Source organism: Scyliorhinus torazame, chromosome 6 (assembly GCF_047496885.1).
Source record: "Scyliorhinus torazame isolate Kashiwa2021f chromosome 6, sScyTor2.1, whole genome shotgun sequence".
NCBI classification, from domain to species: domain Eukaryota; kingdom Metazoa; phylum Chordata; class Chondrichthyes; order Carcharhiniformes; family Scyliorhinidae; genus Scyliorhinus; species Scyliorhinus torazame.
The window spans coordinates 271,806,167-271,825,461 of NC_092712.1; the positions used below are offsets into that span (position 1 = coordinate 271,806,167).

Genomic DNA, 19,295 nt, shown 5'->3' on the forward strand with positions numbered 1-19,295 from the left:
GTTGTGGACACGGATAGCAACTGGGAGGAGAAAGTGTGGCTAATTTTCCCCTTTGTATGCCAAATGGCGTCAAGTTCAACTGCATCCCCATCTTAGCCAACACCAATTACTCAACACAAAGCAGGGGTTGAACCTGGAACTTTTCTGTATTTTTCCATTACTCACTGATTAGATATCATGTGCCGTCAAAGCTCTTCAAATACTTTACACATCTAGGCAAGCTATAAGAAAAGGTCGAACAGGCAATCCATGCAACCTCTTCGCCTTTCTCTCTCTGGCTTTATCTTCATTTTATTTCAAGCTATGTTCAATGCTGTTCTGAACTTCCCTCCTTTGTTCCTTTAGAATGCCATTCTTTTTATATTCGTACTGTTTTTGAAACAAGAACATGTCACACAGTCTTCACTCCAAGTTAATCTTTGCAAAACCTTGAAACTGAACTCTTTGTTGATGGGTTTTAAAGGACAGACCCTGTGCCCTTTAATGCTTTCTTCCAGACTTACGCCATCTTCTCTGCTATTTTTCCCAATGCTGCTGGTGTCAGCACCTTGAGACAACTTGCTTTCATAATTTTTATAAAGTCACTTTTGATGTAAAAAAAAAAATCACGACCAATACGAGCAACCACAAAACAAAACAAAAATTGCAGTAATTACAATAAAAACAGGCAAGGAAACAGCAGAATTTACACAAATGTGTAACAATGTAGGGCAAATGAAAATGGGCCAGAACAGTTATTATTAAAAAGAGACAAGCAAGACTACTAGAATGAAGCAACTTGGAGAATGGGGGAACAGAAGCATAAATGTTTCAGGAAAAGAGATACGGCGACAGGTTGACTTCTGATAGAACTGTGCGTACAAATATCAAAAGTTAAATTGGAGTTGCATTTCAGACACACTGTACATAGTTAAGGGCTTCAAACTGAACAACTGCAACATTACGGTCATCACACAAGGGGCATGGAACAGAATGTGTGTCACATCATTATAATTTAACATTTTAAATTTACCATAAGCAAATCAAGTTCACACAATTTGCAAAACACATTTGACTGCGTTAACTGCCGTCAACTAAATACTGTGACCAATTCAAACACAAGCACTGAACATATTATTCAAATTATAGTTCAAGTTCTGCCATTCAAGCCCCAATACATGAACAAAATAGTGCCAAACACGTATATTGCGGTGACAAACATTTTATATTGGAGCAGCAAACTGTGCCACTCCAAAGCAGCATTTTTCACCAAGTTCTCAACTTCAGCCTCAGTGCAGAATGGAGATGCTGAGGAAGGACCTCTGCATTGCCTCATACGCTGCAGGAAAGGATGTCCCGAAGCGTGGTACATTGGCGAGACCATGCAGACGCTGCGACAACGAATGAACGGACATCGCGCAACAATCACCAGGCAGGAATGTTCCCTTCCAGTCGGGGAACACTTCAGCAGTCAAGGGCATTCAGCCTCTGATCTCCGGGTAAGCGTTCTCCAAGGCGGCCTTCAGGACCCGCAACAACGCAGAATCGCCGAGCAGAAACTTATAGCCAAGTTCCGCACACATGAGTGCGGCCTCAACCGGGACCTGGGATTCATGTCGCATTACATTCATCCCCCACCATCTGGCCTGCGAAATCCTACCAACTGTCCTGGCTTGATACAATTCACACCTCTTTAACCTGGGGTTACCCCATCTCTGGATCTGTAAGGATTTAATCACCTGCTAATGCTCGCATTCCTAGCATTGTTTGGCATCTTTGAATTTGTCTATATGTGTGTTTCTGGAACAGACCTCTGCATTCACCTGAGGAAGGAGCAGCGCTCCGAAAGCTGGTGACATCGAAACAAACCTGTTGGACTTTAACCTGGTGTTGTAAGACTTCGTACTGTGCTCACCCCAGTCCAACGCCGGCATCTCCACATCATTGCTTCACAGGGAGATGGGAAAATATATATATTTTTTTTAAGTTGATCGATTTGGTCCTGCATACTGTTCAGTAAGAAAGACACTGACAGCGGTGTAAAGGCAAGTCACAGCATCAACGTGTCCCCTTAACAATAGGAGATTTACCATTCAGCTGTGATGTGTCGGGGAAAGTGGAATCTTTCAAGCAAATCATTAAGTACAAAATGCAACTATAGTTTTCTTTTTCAAAAAAAACGTTACCAGATTTATTTTAAATTTAGGTAGTATTTCCAAGGTGGTACACGTTCTACAGAAAACATTACACATACTGGGTTCTGTACCTGTGAATGTTTGAGACGTTCGCTGTTATCATAATGCAGTAACACAAAGTAACTTCTATAAAAATGTGCAACGAGTACCTGTAGGAGGAACAGGAAAATAAAAAGGTCAGAAACATTATTTTGAAGCCCAAACAAAAATAGTTGATCTTCACATTTTAACAACTATTGGCTTTATCTTATAAATTGCATTGAAGAACACTGCAACAGAAGCAGGCTCGTTGAGACCATTCTGCCGTTCAATTCGATCATTGCTGATTATATCTTAAATCCATTTACCCACCTAGGTTCCATATTCCTTAAAACCATTACCCACTAAAAATCTATCCAACTTATTTTGAATTTTTGAATTGACATCGCCTCAACAGCATAATACGGTTTGTTCTGTACATGTAAACAAAGACACTGTAGCAGGCAATTTAGCTTCAAGCAGGCAATTTGTGGATGTCCTTTATGGAAGTAGCAGTTCTAACTCTACGTACCAATGCTGTAGCCCGTTATTCACCTTTTCAAGTACCAATTTGACCTCCTCCTACAGCTGACATGACCCACGCTTCAATCATGCACTCTGGTAAAGTATTACAAAGCCTCACAATCCTCTTTTTTTTTTAAACCCCAGTCTCTGTATTAAATCTCTTGGATATTGTTGGGGGGTAAAAAACAGACATGCCTTCGAAGCTTGTTCACTTGCACTCATCACGACAGACAAATTTCAGAGGGAACATCAATTTGTACTGCATGGGAGATAAGGAATTGATTGGCAAGACTGAATGGTTGAGATGTTGCTGACGTGTTGGGTACTCTGATACACCGACGAACCAACACGGTTGCGAATGATACAACGCAGTTTTATTTCAATCAACTATTAACATAGTAAACTCTGGTACTCAGCACATGGTGAATGTCTGAGTGGCTGGCAATGAGGTCTGTGCCCTGAGCCGTCTCCTGCTCGAGTCCCCAGGAAGTGTTGTGTTCCCTGTTTTGTACTGTGTATGCTCTTGTCTGTGATTGGCTGTCATATTGGGTGTGTTGATTGGTCCGTTTGTCCATCATTATGTATGTATGTATGTGCTATGACGTTCACCTGAATATCATGACATCCTCCCTTTTTTACAAGATTATGTGCCTACGTGGTTATAAATAGAGATGTGTACTGAGTGTAGCTAAATGTGTGTGTGTGTGTAATATTTACAGCATGTACATGGGGCTTAACTATATACAAGAGGCAATGTCGGGTGTGACATAATAACGAGGTTGTACCATAAACAAAGAACGTGGAAATGTTGAACGATAAAACGAATTCCTGTAACGATAAGAACATAAACATATTAACACAGTGGTTGCATGAGTTCAATGTATAAACAGTCTCATAAGTCCAGTCTAGTAGGTGGGCGACGAATTTGGGTTGACCGCCTCAAGGGTAGGTCTGGAACCACCGGCTGAGGAACCGGCCTGGCCACGGGCGACGACGGAAGGGGCATGGTAGCAGGCAGCTCCACGAAGTCGATATCAGAAACAACAGGCGGGCACGGTGTCAGTGTAAGGTCTCGTAGCGAGCGTCGAAGCAGGCGAAGAGCCCGGCGATTGCGCCTACGAATGGATCCATCAGGCATGCAAACCAGGAACGAGCGGGGAGCCACGCGTCGGAGAACTTCGGCAGGTGCTGACCAGCCACCTTCTGGTAGGTGGATGCGGACTTCGTCTCCAGGGGCCAGGGCGGGAAGATCAGTTGCCCGTGTGTCATATGACCTCTTCTGGCGACCGCGCTGCAGTTGCATCCTGTGCAGTACCGGAGCATGGTCGATTGGGTGTGTCAGAATGGAAGGCACAGTGGTCCTGAGGGCGCGACCCATCAACAGCTGGGCTGGTGAGAGACCAGTGGCTAGTGGGGCCGAGCGATAGGCCAGCAGGGCGAGGCAGAAATCCGATCTGGCAGCAGCAGCCTTGCAGAGGAGCCGCTTGACAATGTGAACGCCCTTCTCCGCCTTTCCATTGGACTGGGGGTGCAGAGGGCTAGACGTCACGTGTGTGAAGCCATACGAGGCAGCAAATGATGACCATTCCTGGCTGGCGAAACATGGCCCATTGTCCGACATGACAGTCATCGGAATGCCGTGGCGAGCGAAGGTGTCTTTGCAGGCCCTTGTAACAGCAGACGACGTCAAATCGTGCAGGCGTATGACCTCTGGGTAGTTTGAGAAGTAGTCAACGACGATGACATAGTCCCTGCCGAGCGCGTGAAAGAGGTCCACACCCACCTTCGCCCAGGGGGACGTCACCAGCTCATGGGGCAGAAGCGTTTCAGGAGGTTGCGCCGGCTGAAACCTTTGGCAGGTGGGGCAGTTGAGCACCATATTGGCAATATCATCACTTATGCCCGGCCAGTATACCGCCTCTCGGGCCTTCCATCTGCACTTCTCGACCCCCAGGTGGCCTTCGTGTAGTTGATCGAGAACCAGCTTGTGCATGCTGTGCGGAATCACAATCCGGTCCAAGTTCAGAAGGACACCATCAATGACGGCCAGGTCGTCTCGGACATTGTAGAACTGCGGGCACTGCCCTTTGAGCCACCCTCCCGTCATGTGGCGCATCACACGTTGTAGAAGGGGGTCGGCCGCAGTCTCTCGGCGAATACGGGCCAGACTGGAGTCGTCAGCTGGCAGATTTGCCGATGTGAAGGCCACCTGCGCCTCGACCTGACACATGAACCCCTCCGATTCTGGCGGCGTGCTCACTGCTCTCGATCGGGCATCTGCAATGATAAGGTCCTTCCCTGGGGTGTAGACCAGTTGGAAGTCGTACCTCCTAAGTTTAAGATGGATGGGCTGGAGGCGAGGGGTCATCTCGTTCAGGTCCTTGTTTATGATGCTGACCAGGAGGCGGTGGTCAGTTTCAACAGTGAACCGGGGAAGACCATACACATAATCATGGAATTTGTCTAAACCGGTTAGCAAGCCCAGGCACTCCTTGTCGATCTGCGTGTAGCGCTGCTCTGTGGGCGTCATGGCCCGCGATGCATAGGCGACCGGGGCCCATGACGCAGTGTCATCCCGCTGCAGGAGCACTGCCCCAATGCCGGACTGGCTGGCATCAGTCAAGCTTTTAGTGGCACAAGACATGTCGAAAAACGCCAATACCGGTGCTGTGGTGAGCTTGAGTTTGAGCTCCTCCCATTCCTGCTGGTGTATGTGCTGCCACTGGAACTCTGTGGACTTTTTGACGAGGTGGCGCAGAGCTGTCGTGTGGGAGGCAAGGTTGGGAATGAACTTCCCCAGGAAGTTGACCATGCCTAAGAAGCGTAGCACTGCTTTCTTGTCTGCCGGCTGTGGCATGGCTGTTATGGCGCTCACCTTGTCTGCATCCGGACGGACCCCTGACCGGGAAATGTGGTCCCCCAGGAACTTCAGCTCGGTTTGGCTGAAAGAACACTTGGCTCGGTTGAGGCGCAGGCCGTTTTCACGTATGCGTGTAAAGACGCGTTGGAGACGATAGCTGTGCTCCTGTGGTGTGGTGGACCAGATAATGACGTCGTCCATGTATACGCGCACCCCTTCGATGCCTTCCATCATCTGCTCCATGATCCTATGAAAGACCTCGGATGCCGAGATGATGCCAAATGGCATTCGGTTGTAGCAGAACCTGCCGAAACAGGTGTTGAAGGTGCACAGCTTTCGGCTGGACTGATCGAGATGGATCTGCCAAAAACCCTTAGAGGCATCCAGTTTCGTAAATATTTTCGCCTGGGCCATTTCGCTCGTGATCTCTTCCCGTTTGGATATGGGGTAATGTTCCCCCATAATATTGTTATTGAGGTCTTTTGGGTCAATACAGCTCCGGAGCTCGCCGGAGAGCTTCTTGACATACACCATGGAGCTGACCCACGGCGAGGGCTCTGTGACCCTGGATTGGACCCCTTGGTCCTGGAGATCCTGCAGCTGCTGCCTGAGGCGGTCTTTGAGTGGCGCAGGGACTCTGTGAGGTGCGTGAATGACCGGGGTGGCGTCTGGTTTGAGCCGAATTCTGTAGGTGTATGGCAGTGTTCCCATGCCCTCGAATGCCTCCCGGTTGTGGGCAAGGAGCGATTGGAGCTGTGCGTTGAACTCTGCATCCGGGAAGTCAGACGTGCCGTCTGGAGAGAGAGAGTGCACTTGTTGCACGAGGTGGAGAGCCTTGCATGCCTGTGCACCTAGCAGGGAGTCCTTCGATGAGCCGACTATATCGAACGAGAGTGTGGCCGTGTGTGTGTTTTGTGTGTCACCTGGAGCTGGCAGGATCCTATAGCCGGGATAACGTTCCCGTTGTAGTCGACCATCCTGCACCGGGACGGCCGAATTGGTGGTCTGACCTTCATGGCGTAGAAGACTGACCATGCTCTGAGGTTGGCGGAGGCGCCAGTGTCCAGGCAGAAAGTTATCGGCGATCGGTTGACCGTCAGGGTGGCACACCATTCATCACCCGGATTGATCGTGTTAACTCGGTTCCCATCAATGACCGCAACACGGAAGGCGTCTCGGTCATCTGTGTCACCGGTCTGGATGTTGTCTGGGCACAATTCGTAATGGGGAGGCTGAATGGTCCGCACGTCCCTGCGAGGCTGTCGGAGTTGTGGAAGATTGACAGGTTGAGCTGCTCGACAGTAAGCAGCGTAGTGGCCCACCTTGCCACAGCGTAGGCATTGTTGGGTTCTTGCGGGACACTGCCGCTTTAAATGTGCAGCTCCACAGTTGCCGCACGCGTGACGTCATGGCGTTCGTTGCGCCACTGTGCATGCGCAGTTCGGTCTTGCGTCGAGCACGCCTGCGCATCACGTCCCTCAGTGTTGCCAAAGGTTTTGGCGCGCACTTCGATTGCGGAGGCCAAGGTGAGGCCTTTTATTTTTAAAAGCTGCTGGCGTAGGGTGCCCGAGGCGACCCCAAAACCGATCTGGTCCCGAATCATGGAATCTGAGGTGGTGTCGTAACCGCAGGACTGCGCGAGGATGTGGAGATGCATAAGGAATGACTGAAAGAGCTCATCCTTACCTTGCAGGCGCTGTTGGAAGATATACCTCTCGAAGCTCTCGTTGACCTCGACGTTGAAGTGTTGGTCGAGCTTGAGCAGGACCGTCTTGTATTTGGATTTGTCCTCGCGTTCCGCGAACACCAGAGAGTTGTAGACATGGATGGCGTGCTGACCTGCGGTGGTGAGGAGGATGGCGATCTTTCTGGTGTCCGAGGCACTCTCTTTTTCGTTGGCTTCCAGAAAGAGCTGGAAGCGCTGTTTGAACAGCTTCCAATTGCCGCCGAGGTTCCCAGCGACATGCAACGGCTGCGGTGTGTTGACGGTGTCCATGGCGCAGGATGGCAGATTTGTGGGTAGGTATCAAATCACTCCTGGTACCATGAAGTGTTGGGTACTCTGATACACAGACGAACCAACACGGTTGCGAATGGTACAACGCAGTTTTATTTCAATCAACTATTAACATAGTAAACTCTGGTACTCAGCACATGGTGAATGTCTGAGTGGCTGGCAATGAGGCCTGTGCCCTGAGCCGTCTCCTGCTCGAGTCCCCAGGAAGTGTCGTGTTCCCTGTTTTGTACTGTGTATGCTCTTGTCTGTGATTGGCTGTCGTGTTGTGTGTTTTGATTGGTCCGTTGATCTGTCCATCATTATGTATGTATGTATGTGCTATGATGTTCACCTGAATATCATGACAGTTGCCATGGCAAATGCAGAGCGCTACTGTCCCCAGTTGTTCATTCAAAAAGATATAACATTTGGACATATTCTTTTTGCCTGCAGAGAACAGGTCTTTGCATATGAATGTATGCAACGTCCAGCAAATGTAGGTGAGCTATATTGTAAGCCTGGTCGATGATCTTAGATTGGTTAAAAACAAATTACTGCAGATGCTGGAATCTGAAACAGAAAATACTCGACAATCTCCGCAGGTCTGACACCATCTGTGGAGAGAGAAGGGAGCTAACGTTTCGAGTCTGGATGACACTTTGTCATAGCGCATTAAGATGTGTAAGGAAATTCTTACATGCAGCTGCAGATTCAAATATAGAATCATTTTTCAAAATAAATTTAGAGTACACAATTCATTTTTTCCAATTAAGGGGCAATTTATCGAGGCCAATCCACCTACACTGCACATCTTTGGGTTGTGGGGGCGAAACCCACGCAAACACGGGGAGAATGCGCAAACTCCACACGGACAATGACCCAGAGCCGGGATCGAACCTGGGACCTCAGCGCCATGAGGCAGCAATGCTAACCACTGTGCCACCCAAATATAGAATCATAGAATTTACAGTGCAGAATAAGGCCAATCAGCCCGTCGAGTCTGCACCGGCCCTTGGAAAGAGCACCCTCTTAAGCCCACCGCCTCCACCCTATCCTTGTAATCCAGTAACCCTCCCCTAACATTTTGGATACTAAGGCGGAATTTAGCATGGCCAATCCAGCTAACCTGCACATCTTTGGACTGTGGGAGGAAACCAGAGTAACCAGAGGAAACCCACGCAGACACATGGAGAAGGTGCAAACTCCACACAGACAGTGATCTAAGGCCGGAATTGAACCCAGGACTGTGGAGCTGTGAGGCAGCAGTGCAAACCACAGTGCCACCTTGAAACACTAAGCAAACATGTCGACATATCGGAAATATGTAAGGGGTGGGGGGTTTGGGGTCATTCCATCGAAAATGCTTTATATAGAGCTGGTAACACCATCTACTTGGGCACAGATAGGATGCAATTCTATTGCACTCAAGCGAGAACACGACATGGCCGGAGAATCCTGGGAGAGCCTTCCAGCGGGCGATGTGAAAAGGAGCATCAGGTATGTGGATTTTATCATCTTTGATAATAAGAGTCCCACTGCTGGCCAAGGCCTCATTAATGAGTGTGTCAATAATAGCCAACCCCATCTCCTCCAAACAGGTTAGGACATGCATCTATGCCTATCACTTCCGGTTAACTCTTGCTGCCTCCACAAAACTACTTATCTGTCCTGCAAGAAAGAAGGAAGTGTGAGAGCAAGTGTGGTGCAATCTGTTTGGTTGGCATGGCTACCACTTTTTATTAGATGGCAGTCTGCACAAGTTGTGAGATGTGGGTGAGAGACTTGCAACAATGCTAAGCAGATCGACATGAGGTGAAGCTATGAATGTTTGGCATGTGTTGTGATCGATAAAGATGATTAGTATGAAAATGATGGGAGAGTGTGCATTGAATAATTGCTGAGGCTAGAGGCACAGTTGGTGGGATATGGCATTTGAAGATTCATTCAATCATGTAAGGTCACCCAACTATAGCAGCACTAGATACTTGGGAGTTGACTCATGGCATTGAGCGCCACGGTTATCTGGTCCCACTGCCCTCATAAAGTTGGCTTCAAGGATTTCCTGGCCCTCTATGGATAGACAACATCTAGTCTCCTCTCCACCTCTGCATCAAGCCCTCCTGTCAGAGAACATTGGTGCATACTCTCTCCCATGCTGTACCGTAATTCACTCTCTCCCATGCTGTACCGTAATTCACTATCAAGACAGCTCATCCATAATGTCATGTGAGAGTACCTTTAAGAAATGGGTGTTTACTCCTGCAGTGATGTCAGAGAGTGGGTGGAGCTGGGCTGTCTTTCAGCTTTTTACTTTCGTTTTTGAGCAGGCTGCATGGTGTGTTTTAGTTTCGTTTTCAGTGTTGGAGCTGGAGCCAGACCTAGGAGGTGTACTGCTGTTCTCTCTGCCATCAAAAGACTATCTCTTGATCATTTGGTGAATTCAGAATTATAAATGTTTTCAGTAGTGACTTTAACCTGATGTGCTTCTGATAAAGGTTTTGTTTTTAAGTCGTATGGATGTTAAAAAGGAAAGCTTAAAGGTTTGCTTAGTGTTGTAGTGTTTGGGGGTTGTATTTGAATTAATGGTTGCCAAGATGTTCACTGTATGTTTTAAAAAGGTTAACTTGAGTTCATAGAATAAACATTGTTTTGCTTTAAAAAACGTTTCCATTTCTGCTGTACCACACCTGCAGAGTGTGCTCCCCATACCACAATCTTGTAAAAGTTGTGGGTCAGGTGAACTCCATGATACACTTTGGGGTTCTCTAAACCCTGGCCCATAACAATAATTTAAAAAGAAACTATCTGCATTGCTCCAGTGGAAACAGCCTTAATGACTGGAATATTATGTTTCTCCATCTGGTTCACTGATGTCCTTTGTGGAAGGAAATCTGTCGTCCTTACCTGGACTGGCCTACATGTGACTCCAGACGTTGAGCAATGCGGTTGACTCTTAACTGCCCTCTTCAATGGTTGAGCAAGCAGTCAGTTCAAAGACAATTTAGAATAGGCAATAAGTGCCAGCGATGACCAGATCCCATGAAATATTTTCTTTAAACCTCACACATTTGGACGTTTAACTGCATCTGCCACCTGCCTGCCTATTCTGTCAAAATGTTTTGAGTTGCCATGAAGCCCTTTGCACTCTTCTAACTATATTCCCAATCCCCTACTTTCAAAGACTATTTACCCCACATGACAACAAAAGACATATGGCGGAAGCATTTGAAACTCAATAATTAATTTAGAATACAAAACATCTGCATACTGGCAACTTGAATTGTAATCCTTGCCAAACTAAAACTCACTAAGGTTTTATATTGGAAATGTTTCATACTGCTTTCAGAGTTTAGTCTTCTGGAAAAGCAAACAGGGCAGGCTTGCCCTCTGCCCTCATTATTGTTTGTGTTGGCTTCTGAACTACAAACTCCCTTTATTTTATTTCTTTAAATATGTTTATTAAGAATTTTTCAACCAAATTTTCAACCATACAAACCCACCCCCCCCCCGCATAACAAAAAGAAAAGAAAAGTTGCATAGCAAGACATAAACATATCAAATCAACATAATACAGAACCTTGTACATTGGATTCCTCCCGCACATATCAGCTTTCCTGAACATTTATGTATTTTATTGCTCAAGTGCCCCCAGGAAACCCCCCCCCCCGCCGAAAGAGATGGACCCCCTCCCACCCCCCCCCCCCCCCCCGGGTTGCTGCTGCTGACCGAACTTCATCTAACGCTCCGCGAGATAGTCTAGGAACGGTTGCCACCACCTGGAGAACCCCTGCACAGACCCTCTCAAGGCAAACTTTATCCTCTCCAACTTGATAAACCCTGCCATGTCATTTATCCAGGCTTCCACACTGGGGGGCTTCGCATCTTTCCACACTAACAAGATCCTTCGCTGGGCTACCAGGGACGCAAAGGCCAGGATGCCGGCCTCTTTCGCCTCCTGCACTCCCGGCTCGTCCGCCACTCAAAATAGTGCTAGCCCCCAACTTGGTTGACCTGGACTTTCACCACCTTAGATACAGTTCTCGCAACACCCCTCCAGAACCCATCTAGTGCCGGGCACGACCAGAACATATGGGCATGGTTCGCCAGGCTTCCTGAGCACCTCCCACATCTGTCCTCCACCCCAAAGAACCTACTCAGCCTCGCCCCCGTCATATGCGCACTGTGAAAAACCTTAAACTGTATCAGGCTAAGTCTGGCACATGAGGAAGAAGAATTAACCCTACTTAGGGCATCAGCCCACAAACCCTCTTCAATCCCCTCCCCCAGCTCCTCCTGCCATTTACCCTTCAGCTCCTCTACCAAAGCCTCCCTCCCTCTTCTTTCATCTCCTGGCATATCGCCGACACCTTGCCCTCTCCGACCCATACACCCGAAATCACCCTGTCTTGAATCCCCTGTGCCGGGAGCAACGGAAATTCCCTCATCTGTCGCCTCACAAACGCCCTCACTTGCATGTACCTGAACGCGTTTCCCGGGGGTACCCCAAACTTCTCCTCCAGCGTCCCTAGGCTCGCAAACGTCCCATCAATGAACAGGTCCCCCATTCTTCTAATCCCTGCCCGATGCCAGCTCTGAAACCCCCCGTCCATCCTTCCTGGAACAAACCGATGGTTACCCCTGATCGGGGACCACACCGAGGCTCCCATCGCACCCGTGTCGTCTCCACTGGCCCCAGATCTTTAGCGTTGCCGCCACCACCGGACTCGTGGTGTACCGTGTCGGCGAGAGCGACAGCGGTGCCGTCACCAGCGCCCCCAGGCTCGTTCCTTTGCAGGACGCCATCTTCAACCTCTTCCATGCCGCCCCCTCTCCCTCCATCACCCACTTACGGATCATCGCCACATTGGCTGCCCAGTAGTAGCCACCCAGATTCGGCAATGCCAGCCCTCCTCTATCTCTACTACGCTCCAGAAACCCCCTCCTTACCCTCGGGGTCTTATTCGCCCACACAAAACCCATAATGCTCCTGCCTACCCTCTTAAAAAAGGCCTTGGTGATCACAATTGGAAGGCACTGGAACACAAAAAGAAACCTCGGGAGGACCACCATTTAATCGACTGTACTCTGCCTGCTAGCGAGAGTGGCAACATGTCCCATCGTTTGAAGTCCTCCTCCACTTGCTCCACCAGCCGCGTCAAATTAAGTTTGTGCAGGGCCCCCCAGCTCCTAGCTACCTGGATCCCCAAGTACCGAAAGCTCCTTTCTGCCCTCCTCAACGGTAGGTCGTCTATTCCTCTTCCCTGGTCCCCTGGATGCACCACGAAGAGCTCACTTTTCCCGACATTGAGCTTATAGCCCGAAAAGTCCCCAAACTCCCTTAGGATCTGCATGACCTCAACCATCCCTTCCACTGGATCCGCCACATACAGCAACAGGTCGTCTGCATACAGCGACACTCGATGCTCCTCTCACCCTCGGACCACCCCCCTCCATTTCCTGGACTCCCTTAATGCCATGGCCAAAGGTTCAATTGCTATTGCAAAAGACAGGGGGGACAGGGGGCACCCCTGCCTCGTCCCACGATACAGCCGAAAATACTCCGACCTCCGCCGATTCATAACCACACTCGCCACCAGGGCTCTATATAGGAGCCTAACCCAGCTAATAAACCCTCCCCCGAACCTCCGCAACACTTCCCAGAGATACTCCCACTCTACTCGGTCAAAGGCCTTCTCCGCGTCCAAAGCTGCCACTATCTCCGCCTCTCCCTCCACCGATGGCATCATTATCACGTTTAGGAGCCTCCGCACATTGATGTTTCGCTGCCTGCCCTTTACAAATCCCGTCTGGTCCTCGTGAATCACCCCCGGGACCCAGTCCTCGATCCTCGTAGCCAGCACTTTTGCCAGCAACTTAGCATCCACATTGAGGAGCGAGATCGGTCTGTACGACCCACATTGCAGTGGGTCCTTATCCCGCTTCAGGTTCAAAGAGATCATTGCCTCCGACATTGTCGGGGGCAGGGTCCCCCCCTCCCTTGCCTCATTGAAAGTCCTCACCAGCAACGGGGCTAACAGGTCTACGTATTTCCTATAGAACTCAACCGGGAACCCATCCGGACCCGGGGCCTTCCCTGCCTGCATGCTCCCCAGTCCTCTAATCAGCACCTCCAACCCAATTGGCGCCCCCAAACCAGCCACCTCCTGCTCCTCCACCCTCGGGAACCTCAGTTGGTCCAAGAATCGTCGCATCCTCTCTTCTCCCACTGGGGGCTGGGATCTGTACAGCTCTTCATAGAAGGCCTTGAATGCCTCATTTACTTTCACCGCACTCCGCACCGTAGTTCCCCTTCTATCCTGGACTCCATCTATCTCCCTCGCTGCCATCCTCTTACGGAGCTGATGTGCCAGCATCCGGCTCGCCTTCTCCCCATACTCATACGTCGCCCCCTGTGCCTTCCTCCACTGTGCCTCTGCCTTCCCTGTGGTCAACAGGTCGAACACCGCCTGGAGACTTCGCCTCTCCCAGAGTAGTCCCTCTTCAGGGGCCTCTGCATATCTCCTGTCCACTCTTAAAATCTCCCCCACTAACCTCTCCCTTTCCCTGCCCTCTCTCTTCTCCCTATGAGCCCTGATGGAGATTAACTCTCCCCTGACCACCGCCTTCATCGCCTCCCATACTACTCCCACCTGCACCTCCCCGTTGGCCTCCAAATACCTTTCAATGCACCCCCGCACCCTTCCTCGTCTGCCAGCAGTCCCACATCCAACCGCCACAGCGGCCGTTGGTCCCTCTCCTCTCCCAACTCTAGTTCCACCCAGTGCGGGGCGTGGTCTGAAATGGCTATGGCCGAATACTCCGTTACCTCCACTTTCGGGATCAATGCCCTGCCCAGAACAAAAAAAATCTATCCTGGAGTAGGCTTTGTGTACATGGGAGAAAAAAGAAAATTCCCTGGCCAAAGGCCTGGCAAATCTCCACGGATCCACTCCCCCCATCTGGTCCATAAACCCCCGAAGCACCTTGGCCGCAGCCGGCCTCTTTCCGGTCCTAGATCTGGAGCGATCCAGTGCTGGGTCCAACACCGTGTTGAAATCCCCACCCATTATCAAGCTTCCTACCTGCAGGTCCGGAATACGCCCCAACATACGCTTCATAAATCCAGCATCGTCCCAGTTCGGGGCGTATACATTTACCAATACCACCCGCAACCTGCAACCTACCGCTCACCATCACGTATCGACCACCATTGTCCGCTACTATATTCTTGGCCTCAAACGACACCCGCTTCTTCACCAGTATTGCCACCAATCTATTCTTCGCATCCAACCCCGAATGGAATACCTGTCCTACCCATCCCTTTCTTAACCTGACCTGATCTGCCACCTTCCGATGTGTCTCCTGCAAGCATGACCACGTCTGCCTTCAGTCCCTTTAAGTGCGCGAACACTCGGGCCCTCTTAACCGGCCCATTTAGGCCCCTCACATTCCACGTGATCAGCCGGATTGGGGGGCTTCGCACTTCGCTCGCACCCCCCCCACCCCCCCACCCGCCGACTAGCCATCTCCTATTTTAGGCCAGTCCCGTGCCCGCGTCTCCCGCACCCTCCTTTCCCCCAGACGGGGAACCCCCGCCCTGACCACCACTTCCGTTTTCAGTTCCCCCTCGGCCAATGCAGAAACAACCCTATAACCCTATTCCACCCCCCCCCCCCCCCCCCCCGCCCCCGCTAGATCCAGATCTTTTGCTCCACCCAGAATACTTCCGTAAGTAAGCTGACTCCTGCTGACCCCGGCTTCCCCCGCCTTCCCGTTGATTCCCCCCCCCCCCCCACCTGTGGGGAAATCTCCCCTCCTCCTTGCGCTCCTCCATCCCCCCCCCTCCGCCCTTCCCTAACGTGGGAAAAAGCCCGCGCTTTCCTGAGCCAGCCCTGCCCCCTGTGGCGCAGCTCCTGTTGCAGCCTTATCCCAATTCCCCCATCCCCGGGTCTCACCTCCCTCCAGCACCGGCGCCCACATTCCTCACAGTCTCCCCATCAAAACTCTTCCCCCATCCCCATCCATTGTCCCACCCGTGAAACATTCTTTACCCATATTTACAACCCTGTATACAGTCAACATCTCCCCCTCAACCACAGACCCTCAGTTTGAGTCAAATTTTTCCATTTGGATCTAGGTCCAAGCCTCTTCTGGCATTTCAAAATAGTGGTGTCGATCTTGATATGTGACCCACAGTCGCGCTGGCTGCAGCATTCCGAATCTCACCTTCTTTCTATGCAGCATCGCCTTGGCCCGGTTGAAGCCAGCTCTCCTCTTTGCCACCTCCCCGCTCCAGTCCTGGTAGACTCGGATCACCGCATTCTCCCATCTGCTGCTCCGCTCTTTCTTGGCCCATCTCAGGACTCTCTCTGTCCGCGAAACGATGGAACCTCACCACTATCGCCCTTGGCGGCTCGCCGGCCTTGGGTCTCCTCGCCAGGACCCGGTGAGCCCTTTCTAGCTCCAGGGGGCTCGGAGAGGCCTCCGCACCCATCAGCGAATGGAGCATCGTGCTCACATATGACCTGGCATCGGCCCCCTCCACCCCTTCAGGGAGACCCAGAATGCGGAGATTCTTCCTCCTCGACCGGTTCTCCAGGACCTCAAATCTCTCGGCCCACCTCTTGTGCAGCGCCTCGTGCGCCTCCATCTTCACCGCCAGGCCCAAGATCTCGTCCTCGTTGGTTTTGTCCCTCACCTCTCGGAGCTCTACCTCCTGGGCCTTCTGAGTCTCCTTCAGCCCCTCGATCGCCGTCAGCATTGGCGCCAGCACCTCCTTTTTAAGCTCCTCCACGCAGCGCCTGAGAAACTCCTGCTTGTCCGGCCCCCATGCTGCTCGATCTCCGCCCTCTGCCATCTTGTTTTTTTCCCCTCGTTTCTGCCGCTGCTCCAAAGCCACTTTTTCCCCCGCTCCACTTCTGGTCCCCTCCATACACGACGGAAGGGGGACCTTGCTCGCACCTTCCCACACGGGAATCGGTCAAAAAATTTCCGTTGGGGCTCCTCCGGAGAGCCCAAACGTCCGTTCTAGCGGGAGCCACCGAAATGTCCCAAAACTCCCTTTATTTTGAAGCCTCATCTGCCTGAAAGGACAGTAGAGTCAGATTCAATTGTGCCTTTCAAAAACAGCTAGGTTAAGTATCTGAAGGGAAATAAATTACAGAGCTATGGGAAAAGAACAGGAGAATGGGATGAGCTAGGTTGCTTTTGAAGAGAGCTGGGATGGACTCCAAGGGGTAAATTGCCTCCTTCTTGCTGTAACCATCTCTCAATGAACCCAAGGAACAAAGGTGGGCACGTGCCCCACAAAAAGGATTTCAAAAATCTAAAGTCATTGGGCGCGATTCTCCACTCCCGCGCCGGTTGGGTGAATCGCCTGGGCCGCCAAATTTTCCCGCGACGCCGGTCCGACGCCCTCCCGCGATGCTCCCAAGCGGCGAGAACGGCCCCGTCGAGTTCCGCGCTGTGCAGGCCGGAGAATCGCCCGAGACACCCAAAATGGCGATTCTCCGGCACCCCTGCTATTCTCAGGCCCGGATGGGCCGAAGTCCCGACGGCGTGACCCCAGTTCACGCCGTCGCCGTTCACACCTGCTATTTAAAGTCGTCAGCCAGTCGTGCTGGCTGACGCTGAGCAGGGAGGTGAGCGGACTGTTCCGCAGCACCTGGAGACCGGGTCGGCTTACCCGAGAAGGCTGCGGCCAAAGGGGCGGGGGGGGGGTGCGGGAGAGTGTGCAGGTGGGAGGGGGTGTGTGGGAGAGTGTGCAGGTGGGAGGGGGGGGGGTGTGTGGGAGAGTGTGCAGGTGGGAGGGGGGGGGGGTGTGGGAGAGTGTGCAGGTGGGAGGGGGGGGGGAAGAGAGAGTGTGCAGGTGGGAGGGGGGGGGTGTGGGAGAGTGTGCAGGTGGGAGTGGGGGGGGAAAGAGAGAGTGTGCAGGTGGGAGGGGGGGTGTGGGAGAGTGTGCAGGTGGGAGTGGGTGTTTGGGAGAGTGTGCAGGTGGGAGGGGGGGGGTGTGTGGGAGAGTGTGCAGGTGGGAGGGTGTGGGAGAGTGTGCAGGTGGGAGGGGGTGTGTGGGAGGGGGTGTGTGGGAGGGTGCAGGTGGGAGGGGGGGTGTGGGAGTGTGCAAGTGGGAGGGGGTGTGGGAGAGTGTGCAGGTGGGGGGGGGGGTGTCGGAGAGTGTGCAGGTGGGAAGGGGGTGTGGGAGAGTGTGCAGGTGGGAGGGGGGGTGGGAGAGTGTGCAGGTGGGAGGGGGGGTGGGAGAGTGTGCAAGTGGGAGGCGGGGTGGGAGAGTGTGCAGGTGGGAGGGGGGATGGGAGAGTGTGCAGTTGGGGGGGGGGTGGGAGTGTGTGCAGGTGGGAGGGGGGTGTGGGAGAGTGTGCAGGTGGGAGAGGGGTGGGTGGGAGAGTGTGCAGGTGGGAGGGGGGCGATGAGGGAGCGGCGTGCAGGTGGGAGGGGGGGTGAGGGAGAGTGTGGATGGTATCGTCCATCCGCGGATGCCACAGGTCAGCCGCCCTGATATGGCAGGGCGGTGACGAGGACACGGCCGCAGGGTGCGTGTGGCTGATGGGCACAGGCGAGTGCACACTGGTGAGCAGTCCGGTGTGAACTGACCGTTGGGCGCAGACAGTGACCAGGTGTTAGGCTGGCTGCATGTCTGCAGCGCGACCAGGCCACCGGGACACACAGGTATCCCATGCAACCCGGCTGGCGAGCTGTGGAAGAACCTTGGTGTAACATGTCGTTTCTCTGCCCCCCACCACCCTCCTGCAGGTCACCATGTATGCCAACCAGACAGCGATGTTTACTGCCGTGGTTGGAGCCGCAGCTCTGGAGTTTGCCATCCGGCAGCGTAGAGTCAGACGGCCCACAGTGGCTGCAGATGCAGCGGTTGCCGTGCAGCAGAGGGGATGGCCGCGGAGTGGCCCGTCGTCGACGGGCAGGCCGCAGGCGCTCAGGACCCGAATGTACAGGGGGATGCCATGGGGAACATTGACCGCCAGACGGCGAGGAATGCAGAGGAAGTGCTTGGGGGGGGAGCAGGGTGAGGAGGAGGAGGAGCAGGTGGAGCAGGAGGATCCACTGATGGTGGTGCCAGGGCGCCACAGACGTCCAGCAAGGTCGAGGGTGTACCGTGACAAAATGTCGTTCGAGTCCCTAACGGACATCACATGCAGGAGGAGACTACGGTTCAGCAGGGAGACGGTCGCACATATATGCCAGCTCGTGGCGCACCTCGCACCACGCGGAATGGGAGGAGGACACGCGATACCAGTCTCCGTCAAGGTGACGGTGGCCCTAAACATTTATGCGATCGGTTCCTTCCAGGCACCGAGCGGGGACCTATCCGGGATATCACAGGCATCGGTCCACAGGTGCATCAGGGCCGTCACCGACGCCTTGTACGCCATCGCGGACAGGTACATTCAATTCCCTGAGGATCGAGCACAGCAGGAAGCACGGGCACGTGGATTCGCCAAGGTGGCCGGGATACCGATGGTCCAGGGTGTCATCGATGGTGTGCACGTCCCCATGCGCCCACCTGCAGACAGCAGGGAAATGTTCATGAACAGAAAGGGCGCATACTCCATGAACATTCAGGTGGTGTGCGACCCCCACATGAAGATCATGCACGTGTGTGCAAAGTACCCCGGCAGCGTGCATGACGCCTACATTCTGGCACAGTCGTCCATCCCCGCAATGTTCGATGGATGCCCCCACCGGCTGA

General features: G+C 52.3%; 1 protein-coding gene across 2 annotated transcripts in view; it reads right to left on the reverse strand.

Annotated features, from left to right (window-relative positions):
- mboat1 (membrane bound O-acyltransferase domain containing 1) overlaps positions 1-19,295 on the reverse strand; it is a 214,592-nt gene that overhangs the window by 144,131 nt on the left and 51,166 nt on the right. For both annotated transcript variants that reach the window (XM_072509701.1, XM_072509700.1), the window contains exon 3: positions 2,246-2,323. In XM_072509701.1, coding sequence (XP_072365802.1) covers positions 2,246-2,323 — 78 coding nt within the window. The remainder of the gene's footprint in view (positions 1-2,245; positions 2,324-19,295) is intronic.